We start from the raw sequence: 24873 nt of genomic DNA, 5'->3' as shown, positions 1-24873 counted from the left end.
GTGGAGGAGGAGGAGGGGGAGGAGGGGGTATTCGACTCTACAGGGTATCGTTGTCTTCTATGTTGCAGTGCAATAGCTGCCAGAAGCCACTGCTCCTGCCACATCAGCGGCTGAACTTCTACTCGGACTACAGTCGCGTCTTTGCTTGCCCGCATTGTCGAGCATTAGACGCTCACTTCGTGAAGCCGCTTTCCGCCTGCTACACTCGCGAGCAGTTTCAGCTCTATAGCCAATGGCCGTAACAGGTGGAGTGTATAGCGCAACGTTTGATCACTGCAAGACCAGCCCCGGTCTCTCTGCAACCGCTGCTCTCTTTGCTGCAGGCGATACTCTAGAGTCCGTCTTTCCGTCGTATGTCTTACGGTGTCCGTTGACGTCCTGCGTTTTTTGAATAGATGTAAAGGAAAAAAAAAAAAAAAAAAAGAAAACTGAACAAACAAACAAAAACTAACCAACAATAAGGAAGAAGTAAGCAAAAAAATAAACTCGCGTTTTCTCAATTGACGAGATAACAAAAACGGCCGGTGGTCGATGGAAGATGAAGACTCAGGGTACCAACCGTCGATTTGGTTCAGGATGTATCCCTGTAACGAGTCTTCGGTTATTTTGAGAAAATTTTACATCTCTTTTATTTTCACGTTGGGGTTTTTCTTCGTCACCTTCGGGGCAGCTGTATTGAAGTATCCGCACGATAAGATTATGGGACGAGTGGCGATGGTCTGGGGAGGGAGGTGAAAAATCAACTACACACGTATAACAATATAATCATTTTTCTTTTTTTTTTTTCCCACCCCTGTAAAACAGCTATACGACACAGGAAGAAAAAAATTACACACATCTATATATATATATATACATATATATATACACGCATATATATTAAATACAAAAAACATCGGTAACAAGAGGGAAAACAATAATACAAAAACAAAAAACAAAAAAAAAAAACCGATTATTTTAATTATATCGAAGAGTAAATAATATACAGCAGGCACGGGGACTCCCATTTCATTCAGTAGTCAAATTATTATTAATAATCCAATCAACTTATCTTTATTATTTTATATATATATATACATATATATATATATACATACACATACACACAAACGCGTATATATATTAAAATAAACATATGTAATAATATCACTTTAAAATAACGATTTAAAAAAAAAAAAAAAAAAAAAAAAAAAAAAATTACGATGAAAACAAAATAATAATAAAATATGCTATTGTTTGTTACTTAGATATTGGACAACGTTGTGTTTTTATTTTGTCTTTGTTTCTTTTTTATTTATGATTCTTTTTTTTAATTTTTTTTTTTTTTATTTTGTAATGTGTTTTTCTTCCTTTTTTTTCTATTCCTTCTCACATTTGCATAGGTTTTCTTTTTTATATGTTTTTTAGGCGGCTATGTTGATTTGTTTATAGTTTTTGAACGCTCATATAATGGGGTTTGAAAGATTGAATCTTTTTATGCAGGGTGAAAACGTTTTTATATAATTACATTATTAGATTTATTGGACGCTATTTGGATCGATCACGGTTTGCAACTTTAACGTATTTTTATTTATTGCTTCTATTTTTTTTTTTTTTTTTCAATCATCTTTCTTCAATTTTCGATGTATCGATTGTTAAGAACGATATTGAAAAACGCAAAATACGATTTATTTCTCTACCGGTGACAAAGAAAATTTTAACAATATCGTAAATTTTACTCGCGACCCTTTTTGCCGTTTAGTACACACATATATATATATATAACATATCGTGCTCTCGCCGGCAATATATATTACATAATGTTGTATACGTATGATAGGTGCATATATAGACATGCGTGTTGCGAATAATGATCTTTCCAATCAGCGGTCAAGAGAGTAAAGAAAAAAAAAAATAACAAAATAAGGTTTTTTTTTCTTGAATAAATATATAAACTAAAAGTTAAATGACGAAGAAGACAAACTACTTGAATATATATATATATATATATATATACACCGGTGAAAATAGAAAAAGGGAACTTAAATTTATGACAGTGACGTGCGTACAACAAAGAAACCAAAAATTGAAGAGATAAGATTGTTTTCTGTTTTTGTTTTCTATTGTGGCGATGCTGGTCGTTGCTGTTCAACTATTAGCTGCCGTCTCGCAGACTTACCGACCACTTGTTCCCAAAATTTAGGAAACTATTCTACTTAACATCCTGATTCATTCGTATAATACCTGTTATGTTATGTTATTCTTGATAAGAATGAAACGGTGAAAAAGTCCAACATGTTTTTTAACATATATGAGCGTGTCAAATTTTACATAACAAAATAATGGAAAAGAAAATTATCAATAGAGAAGAAGAAGAAGATGAAGAAGAAAGAGAAAGAGAAAGAGAAGATGAAGTTAAAGGAGAGAAAGAAGTTGATGCCGAGATATGACAATGAGAAGCAAATAAAACTTGGAAAGGCTGGTATCACATTTTTCTTTATTATTATTGTTGTTATTATTATTATTACTATTATTACTATTATTATTCTTATTATTATTAAAGCTATAAGAACACTTTGAACAATACCTTGCTTTTTCTTGTTTTCTATTCTATTCGGGAAAGAATTTTAATACGAGGAAAATATCGAAACTTTATTTTCCCCAATTTGTCTAAAAAGGTAAAAAGGTTGTAAAATTTTTCACGCAACGAAACTTTCGCGTACTTTAATATACGATATATTATAAACATAATTATATATTATATAAATATACACAACGGTATAATAGAAACAATAAGGAGTCAAAAAAAAAAAAAAAAAGAAAAGAAAAGAAAAAGAAAAAGATAAGAAAATCGATGAAACGATCGAATAAGAGAAAGAAACTATAATATACAAATGTATGATAAATCTATTATAGAGAAATAATTTTGGATAGCCAAATACACGACGGTATATAATTTATTATTATTATTATTATTATTATTATTATTTTATGTATATTCTTTTTTTTCTCTGTACCACCCCATTATTCTCTGATCAAAAAATTTACCCAGCTATATATTGTATTAACTAATATGACCGTCTTGAAATTTCTCAGAGTGCCAAATAATTTATACGATTTCATTGATGCGCGTATTTAACTTCTTTTTTTTTTCTTTTTTTTCTACCTTGTTCTTGTTCTTCTGTTCGAGGTGAATATTTTCGAGTGAACTGGTTATCCAAGATGTCGCAGAGTGATTTAGAAAACCATAGAAGTAGGTATACGCTGTGTGAAAGAAAAGAAAGAAAGAAAGAAAGAAAGAAAAAAAAAATTAACCCTGGACACACAAGCACACGTTTTACATAACCACTATCACACATACATACATACACACACACAGTGAACACTGAATAAAGTGTAACTCCCTACAGTTTTCAATTTTTTTGCAACACGCATAAAATGACGAAAAACGAAGAAGAAAAAAAATATTGAAAAGCAAACGTAACAAGTTTTAATGATTTTATTTCTTTTTTGTTATTGTTATTTTATTTTTTATTTTTTCTAATTTTACTTACCGTTTTCGCGTGCGTTACGCACCCGAAAGAGCGCCCCCACAGTTCCTATAAAACAGAGCAAAGGCCGCGCTTTAATTGTTGTTGTGTGACGAAGAATGAAACTACAACGGAGTAAAAAATTGATGATAATCTTATTATACGAATACTTACTATACGAAACCCGAGGGGAAAAATAATACTTACCCCAGTAAAACAAAAGAAAAAGGGTAATTTATGGTTTAAATTGGCTTTAAGGCCAAAATTAGATCTTATAAATAAAAGATAATGATAAAGGAGATAAGCGAGAGAGAGGGAGAGAGTAAGAAAAAAAAAAAAAAAAAAAAAAAATGAAAACAAAAAACCCCTATTCAAAGTGATGATCAAACAAGTCTGAATCACGTCATCAATTCACGTATTATACACGTATTCATACATGTTTCATTTCCATCACATTTTATAGGTATGCGTACATTATCCTTAGGTGTATATATATATATATATATACCTAATCCTATATACCTAAAAAATATATGTATATATATATACATCTGCATATATATATATATTATATTTGTATAATGAACTTGTACTAGATATTTTCCAATTGGAATAATTATAATATAATCATTATAACGCGGTAAGAAACACAGCTGATTATGGCTAAGTTTGGATTTTCATCGGGTATATATGATGGTATGTACAGACGAAATTTCAGGAGTATAATAACTGAGAGAGAATAAGTTGAAGTAAAACGAAGGGGGCGAGAAAATATTACTCTGTATCGCGTACGTTACGAAATAACGCCACACGTGTATAGTAATATTCATAAATATATATGTATAGTAATTCTTAAGTACGTTTTATTATTATTACTATTATTTTTTTTTAAATATGTATATACATATATAAAGTATGTATGTGTATATATATATATATATATTATACATATATGTATTTTTATTTAAATTCCTAGCAGTACAAGTAATTGGTCGTAATTCGTAACGGACGTTCAAAATAACGTGCAAATGATTAAACCTGAAAATCTGTAGATTACACAGAGTAAAAGAGAAAAAAGAAACTAAACGAAGGAATGGAATGGAATATGCTTCATTCGATACGAGCTAAACGTACGTAATAAAAGTATAATAAATAAGAATGAAAAAAAGGAAAGAATCCAACAAACAAATAAATAATGGAAAATTAGTGAGGTGTAAAACCATGGAAAAAATTTCTGATTGTTTTTTTTTTTTTTTTTTGTTGTCTCTTTTGCATATAGTTTTCCGTGTCTTTTTACATCATATAACTATAACATGTGTGAAGATATATTCTTAGGTAACCGAATAACGCATGCATAGATCTGATTGCATGTGGGCAATAGATTATGTGTGTGTATATATATATATATATATATACATACACACGTTGAAAGAATTTAATTGAGCTTGAATTAATAGGCTTTTGTTACGTAATGATTGTGCGATGTTGATGTGCTTTTTTTTATATATGTATAATAGACGTACGCAGAAGATGAATGGTAATTTTTTGATATTAAGAAAAATTTTATAATACACCGATTGAACCGATGAGTAATTGATCGGAATTTTTCACATTTTATCGAGTCACGAAAGAAATCAAATTGACGAACTTGGCGAGGAATTAAAGAAACGGAAGGTAGAATACTTGCAATAATGTCTCATTCGGCTACGAAATTAAAGAAGAAAGGGAAAGGAAACTTGTCATGTAAGTAATACGTAGGCTTAAGGATCGAGTATAGAATCTTGCATTGATGCATTAAACACGCATGAGTATACGTAACGCGTTAATATATAAAATACACCGTAAGATCGGAATTGATATTATTTTTTCCCCCCCATCGTTGAAGAAAAAAAAACGGAGGGGGAGGAAATATAAAATATTGTATTTCGATTTTTTTTTTTTTTTTCTTCTTTTTTCTACTTCCATGAAAGTAAAGTTTGTTGTAGGTTTTGAGATTTGTATTTGAAAAGAAATTTAGACGTACGATGTATTTGCTACGCATGTATATGTATATATATATATATATACATTAGGATTTTACGCGTAGGATTAAAGGTAAACGTGTTTTTTTTTTTCATCCCGGTGATTATTGTATATATAAAGAAACAAATTTCTACTTTTTTCTATCGTAAGATAGATATTATAATATGATAATCGATTCAGGGAGGAGGATGATAAGGTAAGAATGAAAGAAAGAAAGAAAGAAAGAACGAAAGTTAGAGAGTGAGAGGAATGATAATATGTACGATTTTGTATCGAAGTTTTTTTAAAGATTTAAAGAGAGAGAAAAAAGATATTTATTGGTAGGCATGCCCTACGACCGATGATTGGAAAAAAAAAAAAAAAAAAAAACAAATACGCACGATAATTTATACGACATGCCGAGAACTCACATCGCGATGGTAGAAAAGAAACTATAACACAAAGTAATACCTACGTATAAACTTGCTGTTACGTAAATTCGATTTTAATCGGCTACGAAGCATCTTTTTAAAGTTTGAAAATCCTTACGTCGAAATCGGTCGGGAATGCATCAGCGTATAATATACATATATACATTCACTTTATACATACTTATTACCCATAAAATCATACAGTCGGCTTTATACAAACGCAATTTATTATCTAGATCAGTAATTTTTGCCCATTTTTTTTTTTTTTTTTTTTTTTTTTATATATATATATATATCTTGCCGCTAAGTAAAATAAGGAAGAAAAACTGCAGACGAGAGAGAAAAAATGAACGGTTATAAGTGGTTGAAATTATGAATAGAGTTTAGAATAATAATTACGTGATTATAAATATAGAGGTTTGAATCATCGATAACGTAATATATATCATATTATTATTATTATATATATATATATATATATATATATAATGCATATATATATATATACTATATAAAAATATTTTAAGTGACTATTAAGGTTTTCGAGTGTTCGTGTTGCTGCTTTTTCTCAGGGCTCGCAGGTAGTAAAAGGAAGGAGAAGATAAATGAAGGAAAAATAATCCGATTAGACGTCGTCATTAACGTGATTTTGATATTCTTAATTTTTCTTTTTTTTTTTTTTTTTATGTTTACGATCGCTCCTTTCGTGACTGGCGTCGTTTATTTTACGAAACGAATTTGAAGAGGCAAGGAAAAGAAAAAAGAGATTATCCTTTTTTAATGCATCAACCAAAAGAGCGGAAATGAAAATTCGTAAATGCGACTGCTGGACGAACAGTTGCGGATAAATCTCATAGAATCGCCAGATTTTTATTAAATATATATAAACACACACATACATATATATACGTATACATATATATTTCATTTTTTTCACGTATCGACGATCGAATTTAAGGTCAGGATCGAGGAATGTTATTTAAGGTATATTATAGTACGAAATGAATAGAATAGGGAAAAGTATATATATATATATATGATGTAAGAAATAGACAAGCTATAACTTGCGTTAAATCGTGTGAGGAGATATCGAGTGGTCAAAGTTCGGGTAAATATATATAAATATATATAAATTATTATAACTATTATTATTAATAACAATTGAATATAAAGTAAACGACAGAGTATAATGCTTTTTTTTTTATTTTTATTTTTATTCTATTCGTTTTGTACGTGTAATAGAATATAAACTGTGTCATATTAATGTTCAAACTCTGAGTAAGTAATTGAATAATACTAATAATCGTAACAACAACAACAACAACAACAACAATAATAATAATAATAATAATATTAATATTAATATTGATAACTATTCGTACAAGTTTATTAATTAAATGTTAGCTGACATTTTTTTTTTTTTCCTAGGGTGACATGTTTAAATCTATTTGATAATAACTGACATGAAAAAAAAATGATTAATTATCAGTGTATAATATAATAATAAATAATGATAATAATGAGTATAAAATAAAATATTAATATAGGTATAATAATAGTAACAGTAATAATAATAATAACAACAACAGTAACGTTTAAGAATTTTCAGCTGTGGTAGACAACTAGATATTTAATTACTGATAATTATTGAACGTGAAAAATAATTATATATTTATTCATATATAATCTATTCAAATAGAAATTTGAAATGAGATACAAAGGGGGAAGAGAGACGCGTGTGAAAAATGTAATGGAAAATCGATGATGGTGAAAATAAAAAAAAATAAAATGAAATAAAAAATTTCACTCTTAAAATAATCGTTTAAACTGAAGTAAATCGGGAGGTGCGATCGAATTCCCGTTAAAATAACCACGGATCGGGAGTTAAAAATTCGGAAATAAAGATGAAAAGAAATCTTTCATTTGCATAAATTGCGTTAAAAGTTAGATTTAAAAAGTCGAAGAAAATTAAGAAAAAGGAAAAAAAACAAAAAAAAACAACAACAACAACAGCAACAACAAAAATCAACCGGTGAGAAGCGTAATTAATAAATTTTGGATAATGAAAATCCGTTTAGAAACGTTACACGTAATATTTCATTTATCCGCGATAGCGTATGATGTGAAACACAAGATAAATGAAGAAAAGAAGGAAAAAAAAAAAAAAAAAAAAAACAGACAAGAAAATATTGAAACGCTAAAAATTATCGTACGCAGGTATCATTATGAATTAAATACAATGCGTTTATCCTCATATTGTATGTAAATTCCATTTCACATACACATTGAACGCGTAACAATTCAATAGTCGTCTGTGTTGAAGTGAAAAAAAAAAAAAAAAGTTAAAAAATCTATCAAATTTAAAACACACTAATTATTATTATTATTATCTTCATACGTATACATGCAAGTATACATATATGTTACATATGTATATGTATATATATATATATATATATATATATAATACGTGTACAATTCAATTATATCATCACCTATATGCTCCTGCATAATTACGAGTCGAAATAATGATGAAAAAATCACAACAATTCATTTATTCATCTCCATCTAGATAATTTACACCCGATTATAGTGCAGTTGGTTCGTAACAATTAATATTATCACGTACGCAACAGGTTTAACAAAAGTAAATAAATAAATAAATAAATGAATGAATAAGTAAAATAACGTTTAAAAAAAAAAGTCGTAAAAATACAAATTAAGATGTAAATTTAGGACAAAAGTCATGAGAAATGAGTAATGTTACATTTATTAAAAAGAAAAGAAAAGAAGAGAAAAAAAAAAAAACACAAAAACAAATTACAAGCTAGAAAGAAAGAAGAAAAAGAAATAACAATAATGCGTGCTATTAGAACGTAGACCTTGAGAGGACGGTACGTAAAAATGGTGATATTTTGTGATCAACCAGCGTTAAGCTAAAAATCCACCTCACAAAAAAAAGAAGATACTAAAATAAAAAAATTAAAAAATTGCAAAAAAAAAAATTTTAGCAAATTTTGTTTCCAGTTTAATTTCTCCATACGATAAAATAATATTATAATTCTAGCTTCAGTAAAATAATAATAATAATAATAATAATAATAATAATATAATAGCATATAATATAACTATATATAATAGATAGAGTTGTAGGTTATATTTACGACATCGCTCCGGTCTATAACTTCAGGCGTAAGAATCGAAGTCGCAATTTTAGTACTATTTGTTCGTCGTTATAATATATTGGGTGTGTGTGCGTGTGTTTTTTTTTTTTTTTTTTTTTTTTTTCTTTTTCTCATCTCCTCCTGTTATTCCTATTTCTATTTCCTTTCCTCAATCTTGTTCCCCACTTTTTTCTCTGTTGGTGAATGAAGAAATTTTCTTCCCTCTCTGTATTTGAATCTTACCGAGAGAATTTTTGTTGTAAAAAAAGAAAAAAAAAAAAAGAAAAGAAAAGAAACACACAATAATAAGAACAGTCGTTTTAAAAATCAATATTACGTGTTACATTAGATCATTTTATATTGCATAGCATATTATTAATAACAGAATTATAATCACTAAATAATTATTTATAGTTTCAATTTATTACACGATTTAATGTTGATAATATTACGATTAAAACGAAGATATGATTAAAGGAAGAAAGAATACAAATAATAATAATATCGATAAAGAATAATAATAATAATAATAATAATAATAAACAATAATAATAATAATGATAAAATACCGTTGTATAACATTGTTTTTTGTTTCATATATAAAAGAAGAAGAGGAAAAGGAAAAAATGAAAGGAAGATAGAAAACTCGTAACACTGATTATTCAAATATTATAATAATAATATTATTACAATCTCACATTATATCTATAGCAATAGCCTAATTGTGATCGCAACTCATGGATACCAGATTCAAAACATTTTATAAAATAGCCACGGACGACACTCTCATTTCAAATTTACGCGTTTATTATCCGAAGGTTGTAATTTCAACTCTTTCTCTCTGTTTTTTTTTTTTTTTTTTTTTTTTTTTTTACCGTTCACCCTCTTTGCTTATATGCAGATTAACGCCAGTCACACTAAGAAGGAGATTTTCATTAGCGAGATGAAAACTCGGCGACCCGTAAAATTTTTTTTTTTAACCAAGGAAAAGATTGTCCTCTTGTCTTCATTTTCATCCTAAGAATTTTGACTTTATAATTTTCATCTCTCGATCATTGTATGTAATTATAAAAAAAAAAAATAATAATAATAATAATAATAATGAAGCGAGTCCGTGGCGTCGTGATCCCTGTTTTCCAGCCCTTTTCGAGGGCAAAGCCTGCCTAAAAAAAATAAAAATGAAAAACAAAATCTACCTAACAACAACATTTTATCGAGATACGTACAAAAAGAGAATATTAATACAAATACAAAGAAAAAAAAAAAACAAATTCATCATACTAAATACTAACACAGATATAAAAAAAGATACAATATTATAAAAGCCTTCTTACGTGTTGTGCCACAGAATGTACGAGGATGACGAGGGATATTGATTCAACCGTGTAAGAAAAAGATAAAGATAGTAGAAATGAAAGTGAATAGCAAAAATTTTTTAAAAACTTTCAAAAACATGATGATTTTTTTTTTTCCATTTTCCGATGCTGCAACACACCGGGCCAATTACTTTTGTGACTGTGAAATTTCTATATTAATGCCGTCAATTCTCGGGTCATCCTCTGATCCGTGCAGCATAATCCCGATTAAGTTTCACAGATTTTTAACCCCAAGCATCGACATCCATCCACCTCAACTTCAGCCTCAGCTTGAAACACAGTTTTCGTCGTTACGCGTATATTGCAAGGGATGTTATTCACTCAGGGTAATGTAAGGCAGAATTCTAAGTTGAGGATAAACGAAACCGTCCGATTAGTTTCGCGAAACTTTCGATTACAAAGTGCAGGGTAAAAACGAAGGGCAAAGAAAGGCGAGAGGGAATAGCCGAGCTGCTTTTGACCGAATCTAGTCAGTCAAACGCGATTAAGCTCGTCGAACAGGCAAGGAAAACGACAGTATAGATGATGTGAAATATTGATTGGAGACCGACGTTAGACTGACCCCTAGAAATCTATAATGTGGCTTCCCGGAAGCCCTTTGCCTGAAAGAAGGCTTAGTAAAGAGGGCGGCTTCCTGAAAAATCGCCCTTCTCAAGGGTTGAAGTCTTCCTGTTGGTTTTACGCACACTTTCGGTTATCACGCTCGCGTTATAATTCCGGCTAAGTTTTCAACCCCGTTTTTAAACCTCGTCTTACATACCTTCAGATATCAAAGTTCACGTGTTTTAAACGCAAAAAAGACTTCGCAGTGCTGTTCTATACACAATTTTGAACAAAAAGAATCCGATATATATTTTTATTTCATGCAGAAATAAAGAAATTGCACGAAAAGTACGAATTTACTTTAGCAAATTCGTAGTTTTCCTGCCATTTCTTTATTGTTCAATTAAATGAAATTTTATTACATTCCTTTGGTCAGAATTGTCTATAGAATGGGACTGTTATGCCTTTTTTGCGTTCCAGGGCACCCCTTTAATTTCTTCGCCAGAATTTCGTAACAGTTGAGAGAAAAAAATGAGAAAACACTTATTTTACTGAATTCTCTGACAAAGTCTTTTTTTTTTCTTTTTCTTTTTTTTGGTTCTCTGCTAAATATCCAAACCAATGCAACGTATCAAGTCTGGAGTATTTCTAAAGAATAAAAAAAGAAAGTTAAAGAAAGATGTCGAGATCGAGGAGCTGAGATAAAAGTGAAAGTGTGAGAAGTGAGGTGAAAAATTAATTCCGACAGATCCCGGGGGGTCGGATTTTAGGTTCTAAGCTTGGGCTGAGATCGAAGTTTGAAGGTTGGATGTTGACAAAGGTACAAATGTACATAGGAAGATGATATTGTTACTACATACCCTATATCACTGTCCCTCTGCTCACGCGGGTTTTTACATATTTAAAAGAGAAAAATTACAGGGTTGCGTTAGAGCGAATTTAATGGCGGTTTTTTGAAAGATTTTTATCACACCTATAATGATAAAATGTACAAGGTTCGATGTATATAGAAACGCAGTACGGTACGAGGAAGAGAAAGAGGAAAATAGAAATCGTGTAATTTTTTTCATTTCACATCGCATTCCGTTTATTTAATATTTAGAAATCGCGATGTATTTAATGTGTATAATAACTATTATATGATATGCATATTTCATATTTTAAGAGAGTGAAATAGCGCGTTGCTTTCAATACGACATGTTAACATTGACGCTGTAACAACGACGTGCATGATGGGATATTTTATTAGCGAAAAGAAGTAAAATAGAATAATATAAATTACAGTAAATATGTGATGGAGAGGGGAAAAAAAAAAAAAAAAACTACGAAGTTACAAACAATTTTCTTCGCTCTGACGCAACGTTATCGAAATAAATTTGAAGAAGGAAAGAAAACAAATTAAAAAATAACTTAAAAGTACTATAAATATCTAAATAATAATGATAATCGTAGTAAAATAATAATAACAATCATTATTATTATAATTATAATGGTGGAAATAGAAATTGTAAAATTCCAATAGTAGATTTAAACCAAGATGATATGATATCAGTTATCGAGATAACGGTTGAATTGATATTATTCAAACCAGTTTTACGTTTCTCAAGTCAATATATGTAAAGTTGATATGATTATATGTAGATGTTTTTAGTTTTCTTTGTTATTAGTTGCATTTCTCATTATTATATTTATCTTTCCCGGTTTCGCCTTTTCTTCACACCTTTTCATACTAATCTCCGTAAAAAAAAAAATACATACAACTGAGGGAAATTTGCATATTTAGATTAAACAATTAATCCGATTCACTTGATACAATAATAATAACTGTTGCAAGAAAATTGAATAAACAATGTATTCAACGGCTTACAGAAAAACATTATACATAAAATATATCTACGTAAATATATATATATATATAATGTATATATATATATATATATATATACATTAACGCGTTTCGTGTAACTAAATAATTGAACATTAATCGTTATACATAGCTGTATAATCTAACGATAGTGATAACAATAATATTAATAACAATAGGTCTTAGCGCGTAATTATTACAAAAATTTTTTGTTTTTTCCTTCTGTATAAGCATTATTATAAATAATCTTAACCTTCAATTGTCTGAATGGGCGTGTGAATGTTGCTAAAAGTCTCCTCCACATATTTAACCACTTAATAATAATCAACAACTAACGTATTTTATGATACAATTATTATTAATAATAATAATAATAATAATTAATCATATATTTTGTCGATATATAGTCAGAACAGCAATATACATGTATTAAAATCGTGCGTAATGTGTACTTGACGATGAAGAGGAAAAAAAAGGAAAAAGAAAATTTACCAAAAAAAAAAAAAAAAAAAAAAAAAAAAACATTTTGACAAAAAATCGCGGACAATTTTTACTACTATCAAATCATGATTGGTAACTCAAATAATGATAATAATAATAATTGATTGAACGAATGACAAAAACATATAATCGAGTAACAAGACGATCGGTAAAAATTAAACGGATTATTATTCGTGACAAATTGACGCCAAATTTTTTGAAAACTTTTTTCGAAATTTTCTAATGCACTATTATTGCTATTATATACCTACGATATGTGTATACTTATCTATAATGCTTAAGGGCTAAGTTCGGGATTGATCGGATTAAGGATATTAGATATATATATATAGTATTGATAGAAACGCGCTGGTAAGAAAGTGAATTAAGAATCTAAATTAAGAATTTCGTATGTATTTGTTATTTGTAGGAAAATCGGGGCATTTTAATTCGGCTGTGTCAAAGCGATGATTAAGGAAAATAAAAAAAAAAAAGGGATGGGGGCAAGAAATAATAATAATAATAATAATAATAATAATGAAAAAAGAGAATAAACAGAAAAAAGGGGGAGGGGGGTTGGGGAAAACATTTTGAAATCGTAGATTTGGTAAGGTGTAAAATTATAAAATGATAATTTTTGTACCCTATTTTTTTAACAATTGGTGTCGATCGAGCGAGTCTCTTGCCTGTAAGATATACAATATAAGTATATATAATGTATATAACCTAAGGTGAGAGAGAACGCGGAAAATACTTGAAATTTATCAAAATTAACTTATTAAACATTTAAGATTAATATTGAAAAACTAGTAGCGATCAGGCTATCCTTACCTAGTTTTCTTTCATTGCGATTACATTCTTATTCTTATTTCACCGTGATAATATCGTCAGGCAAAGAATAAATAAAGCAGGTATTAGAAATCGGCAAACGCGTTGACGAATAATTATACTTACAAAATGACTCGGATCAAAAAAAGGGGTAAACAGAAGATGAAGAAGGTGAAGAAGATGAAGAGAATTAATAAAACGGAGAACAGAAAAATACGGATACTTGCCCAAAAACTTAGCCCAAAATTTTCTTCAAAATTCTTCCAAATTTTCACAATACGAAAATGATGTCAAAAATAATAAACACTCATCATTATCTGTAGAATATTGATAGGAAAATCGTAAAACAACGTATACATATATACGTTTTACTCGAATTTAACAACTCGCTATATGTTGTCGATTACACAGATATTTTCATTGATATAATTACGATAATTTATTACGCGTATTCGTACCTTAATTAAGCGTATATTTGATAATATAACGGCATAATTTCGACGTTAATAATCGATTAGTTAAGCGCGTAACGATAATAATATCTATAATAATATAATAATCATCCTAACGTTTATTGTGATTGAATAATGACGATGACTATGACGATGACGATAATTACGGTGATACTGACGACGATGACGATGACGATTATTACTATTATTATTATTACATTTAAACGTAATTAAATTAATAGTGTTACCAACCGATCGGAACGGCAAGGAAGCAGCACGGGAGCTATTCAAAATAATAAATGGAGTATTTTGAAATGCAAATCATGCGAAAATTGATGCTGGTAGTGTGGACCAAAAACGGGACAACTGACAGAAAAGATGAATGGAAAGTTTTAAAAAGAAAATTTAAAAAATATAAAATGAAATAAAACACACACAAAAAAAAAAAAAAAACTAACCAACTAGAATAAAAAAAAAAAAAAAAAACAACACGAATGAATTAATGAAGATAGAAGTAAAAATTTAATGCCGCTCCATCGGAAAGTCAACGGTTCAAGTCGTTCGTACCTATACTTATAGTGATTAATTAGTAAGCGTTAAGGGCGATTCTGTCTGATCGAACGCGAATGGAAAAAAAAAAAAAAAAAAAATTTGAAAATCGAAATCCTATTCGTGAAAAGAAATGAAATCGAGAAATTTTTTGCAGTTCGGTAAGAATTCTGCTAAACGAACGTGATTTTTATACGCGTTTATGTTAGACAGACTCGTTTGCAACGGGTAAACCATAATTGGCTACGTGGTATTCAAAAGCGATATAATATGCTGAATTTTTTAATAAGGCATGTAATATAAAATTATGTAAAATTTATTTTCTCATACTTGTATGAGAACGTCTAAACTTTATGAAAATAATTCGGCAAATAATATTTCGAGGATCGTTTTCTATTTGAATTTTCTTTTCTTTCTTTCGTTTTTTTTTTTCTTTTTTTTTTTTTTTTTATACGAAAAACTATTCGCAATACATCAAACGTCGAAGCGATGAGACTAAATGAAGAAAATGTTGATGAAAACGAAACGAATTTTTTTGTATAACATACGCGTCAGTTGATATATATATATATTCAAGGAGAATTTTGGACGATCGCAACGGCGGCTGCTGCTGCTGCTGCTGCTGCTGCTAAGAAAGAAACATGAATATTATAGGCTGTTATTATTTTTCTAAAATTTTCAAAAAATCAATCGTAATTGGCATTGTATTATTGTATTATATATACGGATTGTGATATAAATAATTACGGCAGTTTCGCGTGCCTATAAGTCGTCGTCCTGCTCCTGCTGCATGGGTCTCCGGTCGTAAGAAAAGAAATTTGAAACAAGAAAAAAAAAAAAAAAAAAGTCCCTTTTTGCACTTGATCGAAATAATTTTTCTACCACCACATCAAGAAAGAAGTAATAAGTAAGAAACGTTAGTTTTTAAGTTCGTCGTGATTTATTCCAGGGGCAGCTGCGCTGCCACCTGCGAAGCGTGTAAACCGCGCGTTCGATATTGTTCGTTGTAAAATTTAAGGATGATGTAATTCTCATCGGGAATTGTCGCTTAATTACCGTATATAATTATTAGATATCGATCACCACTCGTCGGCTGCAGTATTAAAAATTCGAAAAAATTAATATAAAACTAGAAAACAAGCCTAATATCCAGATGGAAATTGAATAGCAATTAATCGTAAATTATGCGACAGGCTGAATAATTGGTAAATAAATAAAAAAAAAAAAAAAAAAAAAAAAACTTTGAAGAGAGGTAAAAATGAATAAGAATAAACGCATTTTCCGCGCAATTTGAAAATTGAATAATTCGACAACTGTGACAAATTTACACTTGTTAGGTCAGAAAACACGTTGCCTTTTGATGTTTGGAATATATCAGGGGACGATTTTAATATATTGACGAGTGATGATAAGCGCTGTGCATTGATTAAGAAAAGGTGTGCGTGTGCGTGTGTTTCTGTGTTTCTCGATGCATCGTTCAATTTTTCTATCGCTACAGAATGTTACACTTGGCTATACACCATCGAGATTATAGGATAAAATGCAACAACTATCAGAGAGAGAGAGAGAGAGAGAGAGAGAGAGAGAGAGAGAGAGAAGTGGATGAGAAAAACATGGAGAAAGTCACACGGCACCTTTTCTGTTAAGGATAGTTTTTTTCGATGCATTTACAAAAGACCTAATAATTAAATAGTAATAATATAATTGTTTAAGTAGTCGCGACGTAGGACAGCGATTTTGATATTATGTAATGTTCTATCGTTTGACAATTATAACTAATACAATATCGTTCTTCAAAATTACTGACTATACATATTACATAAGCGTATATAATTCGTATAAAAATCTAAAAATTTCATAAACGCTACGTTTTACATTATATTATATTGAGAGAAAGTAAAAAAAAAAAAAAAAAAAAAAAAAAAAGAAAGAAAAGAATCATGAAAAAACAAGAAATCATCCATTTGTGGTACATATGATAAGCATTTCAACGTATTGCACGTAATTACTGAAAGGAATAATTTTCGTAATCGTCAACTTCTATAATATCGTATTTAAAATAAAAAAAATGATGTATAAAAAAAAAAAAAAAAAACAAAAGAAACATACAACAAAACAACCGGAAATAACACTAACACTTACATTACACGCGCATGTAATTAATAACATATTTGGTAGCATGTATAATGAATTATAATATATATATATATATATATATCGACGTAATCAATCCCCTTGTAGATTAGACGCTGGCGTATATAATATACATATAATATAATATAATATATTTATATATATATTTGAAGCATAAATGTATTTGCGGCCTCTTCAAAATTGTACTTAATACGTACTTCAAAAAGATGAAGAGAAAAAAAAAAAAGAAAAAGAATCTTCGTCGTAAGAAATTTGTTTAACAATCGGGCTCGTTTATATGCCCTTAAATTCTGTTTTTGTTTCATTAGAAATGTAATTTGTTATTTGATATATAATTTTTTAATTTACATCCAAACGAATTGGCTGTATATGTTAATTAAAAAACGATCGACTCTCCTTGAGGGGAAGAATTAAATGAAAAACAGTCGCAAATACATCGCAATATTCAAGTAGTAGCGCGTACGCATGAAGTGTGACTGCAAGTTTCGTATGCACGATTATTACTGTTACATTATATTAACCAATTGATCGATTAATTCATTGGTAAAATCCACTCACATTATATACCGACTTGTAATTCCAATTTCCCGTGAAACTGAATTCATATCCATTCTCATGTAGTTTCCTTAATTTTTGCCTACTTTTTTTCTGTTTTTTTTTTTTTTTTTTTTTTTTTTTTGTCATTGATTTTTGTTTATTAGATATTCGATATCTATAAATGTGCCGCGAGCGTCACGATGCCGGAAATAGAAATATCTGTAAATACCGCAATTAACGCAACGCTTCGATACGTGATTGATTTTTACAGCAATTTAACTTGTCGGAAATTGACGTAAAAAAATAAATATCGAATTAACAAAGACGATGAGAAACGATATTGTTGAAGTTGTGTATAAAATTTACAATTCAATCGCATTTTTTTTTTTACATAACCGCGTGTTATTTTCTTTGTATAAAAACTGCAGCTGTGCAATTGATATCGGGTTCGTTGAAAAATAAATATTATAACTTTGTTCGCGTTTTTTTATTTTTATTTTTTTTTATTTTTTATTCCTTTTACTTCTCATTCTCTCTCTTTCACATTCTATTTTTGTTATCAGTTATTTCTTTACTTCTTTCGAACGCGGTTGCCGGCGGGATGAAACGAAGAGTCGTGATAAAAGTACGGAGATTGAGAGAAAAAGTGAAAGAAAGGACCGAATCCACTCCTCAATGCGTTCACTGTTTAATTTAATTAGCCGCCGTCTCAAGTGCTGGGCAAACAAAGTGTTTCTTCTTTTCTTTATGTATATATAATATATACGTATACATAATGATGAAAGATTCTGATCCTCTCTCTCTCTCTCTCTCTCTTTTTCTCTTTTTTTTCTTCACTTCTCGCGAACTTATCAGCATATACTTATAAAATATATAATGGATATAATAATAATAATAATAATAATAACAACAATAATAAAGGAATCGTATTTGAATAATAAACATTAACGCTGTGCAGAAATTAAAATCAGCAAAGTAACTCTTGATGTTCAATTCTGGTTTTCTCGTATTTCTTTCTTTTTTTTTTCTTGCTTAATATTTAATCTGAGTTCTGCTTTCCGAACTTTAATTTTTCCTCGTTAACGCGAGAACTCTTAATCAAATTTAACGCCCGACTGCTGCGGTTTCGAAACAAACATCTCTAACAATGCAGCCGACTTCCGTCGAATTCAAAATACACACCGACGTGGCGTCAAACTTGTTTTAATTGACCGAAATACTTGGCTTATTATTTCATTTCCGGCGGCCTTGTGTTCAACGTCGATCTTGGCGCTCCGGCACTCTACTTGTGTAACATTATGTATATATGCATATACACCTAATGACACATATGAAATATGTGTACAGTATCATTGTATAGCGACCTGGCTGACTTCTGAATAATATTGGGACATTTTCACACATTGATAACGTATATTATGTATATTATTAAAAATATGATGGAATCAGAGAAAATTATTACGGTATTCTTTTTTTGTTTTTTCAATTTTATTTTATATACTTTACCTTTTCTTTTTCTCCTCCAATCCGTCGTATAATACATACGTTGCTTTCGATTGAATAAAATTCAATTTATAATCGTGCAATAAGTGTATATATATATATAAACCGTTTATTTAGTTCACATAACCGAGTAACTATATAGTTAAATACTACTGAGCCGAAAGAAATCGATTTGTTGTAAATAACTATATTGACTAACAAATCGATGATGAGTAAAATGTTCCCAAATGTGCGAGGCAGCTACGTCACTTATTGAAAACAAACCCTCCTCTCTCCCCCCTCCCCCTCCCCCACCCCATCCTCAACCCTCCCCAATAAGAGTACAAATTTTTGTAATAAAATATTATATTGAACAATGAATGATACAAAACTAACAAAAAATGAAATACACACAATAATGTGAAGCGCGGAGTAATTGAATATAAAATGCGAGGGCAGGGAAGAAAAACGTAGAGGAAAAAAAGAAATAAGTAAATAAGTAAATATGCAAAAGAAATGAATAATTATTATAATTGAAAGACAAAGACAAAATGAAAAAAGAAAAGCAAAAAAAAAAAATAAAAATAAAAATAATAATAATAATAATAAAAGAAAAAGATTAATATGAAATGAAGATAAGGTTTAACGATGTTTTCTCTGGTCTAGGAATTATTAACATTATTACACACGATATATATTATTATACCGTATTACATCCAGATATAATAAATTATTTATATTCCTCAATTAATATTATATATACATATATATATATATATATATATATGTATATATATGTATATATTATATATTATATGTGTACGTAACGATGAACACTGAAATACCTATAATAACACATAATGTACAATGACTATAGAAAATCACTCGCGTTACACTGAATAATACACATTATTACTATTATCAACATGGCGGATATTATATACCTACAATATTATAATAATCATTCGTTGACTCGAGGCGAAGATGATTCAGGTATTTCTTCTTGATAATCCTACATGAATACTTACACATATATTATTACACAAAGAAAAATAATGTAATCCGATGACTTGTTATTTTTACAATAATTCCCAAGGTAATCAATTGTGTGCAAGCAATTGTCAAATGTTCTATAATTTACCTTAGATTTTTTCAAGCTCGCATATAATTATCAATCGATGTTGTTGCATGCCTCCCAAATATATTATATATATAATATTATATATATATATATGTATATGGATGTATGTATATATATATATGTACTTATATTTTTATGTGTCTATATGTATATACATACATATTATATCACTATGAACACATATACGTACACACATACATCAGAACATACTCTATATATGTTTAAAAATGAATAATATATGCGATATATACACACACTTAACAGAAGCAACCCTCATCTGCCATAATACACCCGATACCAGAGAGTAATTAATCGTCGAAATGCGTAACGTTGTGAAAATATCTCGCGATCATTTTTATGGTCTCAAGAAAAAATGTAAAAAAAAAAAAAAAAATTATCCGGAGATTTTATACTCGGCGTAGGATTTTTGATTCGTTTTTTTTTTTATTTTTTTTTTTTTTTTTTTATTCGTTTTTTCTTCTACTTCCCAATATAAATAAGGTAACGATTTCTTACAAGGCCCTTTTTTTCGGCTGTGTTCTGATTGATCTTTGAAAAAATGCAGGCTTAACCTAACGTTTGGACTGTAATTACGATTGATCTTATTAACTATGCACGAATAGATCAACTACCTTTGAATTTCACTACACGTATTATGCACAATCAGATTTACCGTTTGTCGATTAATTCGAATTTTTACATGATGATAAAACGTTGATTTCAAACGTTCCAAGTTAGTCCTGTATAATGTTATTCTAGCTCTATAGATTATCGTGTAATAACTACAAGATAGGATGATAGTTTATTATTGTCAATATTATTCTTATGAATATTATTATTACTATTACTATCATAATTACGATTATTGTCATATTTTTCGATTGGAATACAGCCTTGACGATTTATATATATATATATATTATATTTATATATATATATAAACGTTACTGCCGAAAATAAGACTCGAGAAACATATGATACTCCCAACTTCATGACTTTCTACACACGATTTTGGGGGGAAAAAAATGAAAAAACGTGAAAAAAAAAACAACAACAACAACAACATCAACAAAATACGACATCAAAATCATACGTAGCACTTAGATCGTATTCATTCAACGAAAATCTTTCTCGCGTCAAGTATCACCCTCCATGATAATATGATCATTAACTCTACAATCACTCACCGACTTAATAAGTATGATGTATTGATATACATACGTAGCTAGGTGTTTATAATGCATATTATATGTGGTCCGCGCAAGCATTAATGCTGCGTGTAAAACACACACGATCGCGTAAATGCTCAAATTTAAATACCATTCTCTAATTGATACCTACATTTAATAAATTGTAATACGAATTAATATAAGTGGAGAAAACGAAGATTCTCGTTTGTTTCTACCAGTAAACTTATGAAAATTCTTGTAACGATATGAAGTAGGTATCGGATTTTTGCATATTTCTGATCAATGCATAATTTTTAAAAGAACTTGCTCGGTTTGTCAATGACGAATGAAAAAGAAAAAAGAACTTTGTTCGTATTAATAATAATAATAAATAATAAATAATAATAATAATAATATCAATAATAATAATAATAATAATAACAACGGCTTTTTATTCGAGACTCCATATTCGAATCTTCAAGAATTGCTTGATAATTCGAATATACGTGTTGAGAATCGAGTCTCGAATGAACCGTGCCACCCGATATACTCGCAACGAAAGATTTATATTTTTGCTAAAAAGATATTGAAAATCTAAAAAAAAAAAAATGAAAAAAAAAAAATAAATAAATAACTAAATAAATGAATAAATAAAACACATTGAAAAATCTTACCGAGCAAGTTCATTGCCGATGCCGATTTCGAGTCCAAACGAAAATCATCTCTCGAACGATTCGTGAAAGCGGGAATCTTTGCGTTTCTCAAATTCGCACTTATAAGAAAACAGCAAGATATGCTAATATACGTCCCAAGTACGTATAAATAATGAAATTCAACCGCATTGGTAATATTTGTGTAAAATGAAAGATTGATTGAGAAACGTCGAGAAAATGAATGACTCGTTTGTATAAGGCTACGTGTAAAATGAATTTTCCTGAAATGTGTCGTCGTCTGTCTCTTAGAATGGTAGCTGCTGCTTCTGCTCCAGGCGATTCGATTCGTTATTGGAACAATTATCCGTTTTTCAATGATTTCGTGCTAACACACGTGCGTACATAAACACACAATATAACTTACTCGTCCCTCATTGAAATGGAAATGTCTGAAGTTAGTTTCGGGCAATCAGGATTCAAATGAAATATAAAGAAACGGAATAGAATTTCCTTGTTTGCATTTATGACACGAGAGTCGAGGGTGTGGAATGTTAATGATAATCGTGATTAAGATTATATTATCGTCCCGGGCAAACAGAGAAAAACTGGCGAATATGATGAGGCGTGTATAAATCGTATTGTATACACAAATATTATAACATTATTATTGTATTTTAAGAGTATAAGAGTTGATGTTTAATTATTTGTATTTGTAGTTGTGTGTTATACTCGTTTGGTTGGCTTTGATGAAGGTGAGAGTCTAACTCGGGTTACTAGATACTACTACGTACCTTTTGTTGGCGGGACAAACCCAAGTGTAACGAAGACGTCTTTCCAAAATTATGTATCAATCGGCGATTGCAAGCTGAGAAAATTTATTGGCGGTTCCGGCTTGCAAAAACGACGAACGAATGAACCGGGGAGAAATTTTGTGTCTCGGTTTCGATTCTATTCCCATTCAGAATGTGTATTTTCAATTAACCATCGCTGTTTCGTTCGATCGTATCTAGTCGGGGTGCATGCGGGAAATTCTCGTAGACATGGCAAAATACGATACAGACAAAACTCTGCTTATTCATTCCCCGAATAATCGAGGATTGTATTCTTTTATTTATTTATTTGCTTTTTTTTTTTTATTTATTTTTTTTTTTTTAAACATTTCTTCGCACTAGTCCGTCGCGCTATCGTGTTCCGCAAAATGTATACATTCACCTACGTACATATAATACGAATATAAATGATGATTTTGCGAATGGTATCTGAGCAAAATGAAGTAAAAAGATATGAATTATTACAAATGAATGAGAAAACTGAGTGAAGAAATTATTTCGGAAACTCTGAAAACGAGGGAAAAAAGCGAAAAAATAATATAAAGAAAAAGCGAAGACGAAAAAAAAAAAAAAAACTTAATCGAATAGATGAATGTGCTCAAAAAATTCGAGGCTGGACGCTGGGCGTTTAGCGATTACGGTTATAATTATATAATTAGTAACAAAGTAGATATTTTATATGTATCGAGATATATTTTCGTTTTAAGTACCTGCTATCACTATACTGTATAAGTGCATGAAGTGATGTGTATATTGTCGTTTTGATTTTGTCTTTTTCCCTGTTCCATGGGGGAAACGGGGATGAAAAATTTCCGCGTTTCCTTCTCCGGATGTAAAAAAGCTGAACGATACAACAGTGGAATAAGCGTTGAGCAATAGCGAAGGAAAAGAGATGAAAGAAGAAGACGTTACGTATGCGTTACAATTTGACGAACACAGCGAGCGCGACGTGCCCCCCGATTAACGAAATTCCCTATCTGCCCCCCCCCCCCCCCCCCCCCAAGATGAGAAAGTCGCAATCTCGGGGAACTGGGTTGCCCGCCAGCACCATTGAAGGATAAAGATTGCAGGGGTGAATAACGAAGGATTTGTGGTCAATGATGGAGACCTTTCAGTGATGTAATGATGATTTTATGAATTATAAATGTATATTACATGTGTGTGCACACACGGAAAGATATGCGTATACTGTGGACGTATGCATATACATGTAGAATTATAAATTTTAACCAACGCCGAAGGTATATGCAGTCGTTCTGTTAACTCTGGATTTAGGAATGAGAAATTCTGTTCACTGGATTGATGCTCTCTCCTGTTCTGTTGGTGATTAACGTAGTGGATTTGAGAATCATGGTCTGAATTTGACAAAGTGAAATTGGTTCAATGGCAATTGCGAGGAAAACGTAGAATGGAAAGAACATGAGAGAGGATAACGTGTGTGCAGAAATCGTATATAATATACTACTTGGTAGAATCACGTTTTCATTAAAAATTCACAAAATCATTCGTCATAACTTTTTGTACTAATACTGAGAGAAAAAATTGGAAAAAATAGGTTTAATTGTAACCGTAACTAGTGATAAAAAATAATTATCATAATTATTATATGAACAGCGTGTGAGGATCGAGCTTTATACCGCTTTTGTATGTTTACTATGGGTTACATTTGAATATGACAAGGTAAACCTTCGAGAACAATTGTATTGTGGA

The 24873-nt window shown here is 29.9% G+C and overlaps 1 protein-coding gene and 1 long non-coding RNA gene across 2 annotated transcripts in view; both read left to right on the top strand.

Annotated features, from left to right (window-relative positions):
* LOC124407921 (headcase protein) overlaps window positions 1–888 on the top strand; it is a 132758-nt gene extending 131870 nt beyond the window's left edge. The window contains exon 5 of the mRNA XM_046884535.1: window positions 69–888. Within this exon, the coding sequence (XP_046740491.1) occupies window positions 69–242 (174 nt within the window). The 3' untranslated portion in view covers window positions 243–888. The remainder of the gene's footprint in view (window positions 1–68) is intronic.
* Window positions 889–3599: 2711 nt separating this feature from the next.
* On the top strand, window positions 3600–23448 carry LOC124407922. The gene is made up of 3 exons (XR_006929374.1): window positions 3600–3610; window positions 12202–12204; window positions 23296–23448. It is a non-coding gene; the product is annotated as an uncharacterized LOC124407922 (long non-coding RNA).
* The last annotated feature ends 1425 nt before the right edge of the window (window positions 23449–24873 follow it).

This window comes from Diprion similis, chromosome 7 (genome assembly GCF_021155765.1).
Source record: "Diprion similis isolate iyDipSimi1 chromosome 7, iyDipSimi1.1, whole genome shotgun sequence".
Classification (NCBI taxonomy): Eukaryota; Metazoa; Arthropoda; class Insecta; order Hymenoptera; family Diprionidae; genus Diprion; species Diprion similis.
Note: the sequence above shows the minus strand (reverse complement) of the source record. Positions and strands in the feature narration are given on the sequence as shown.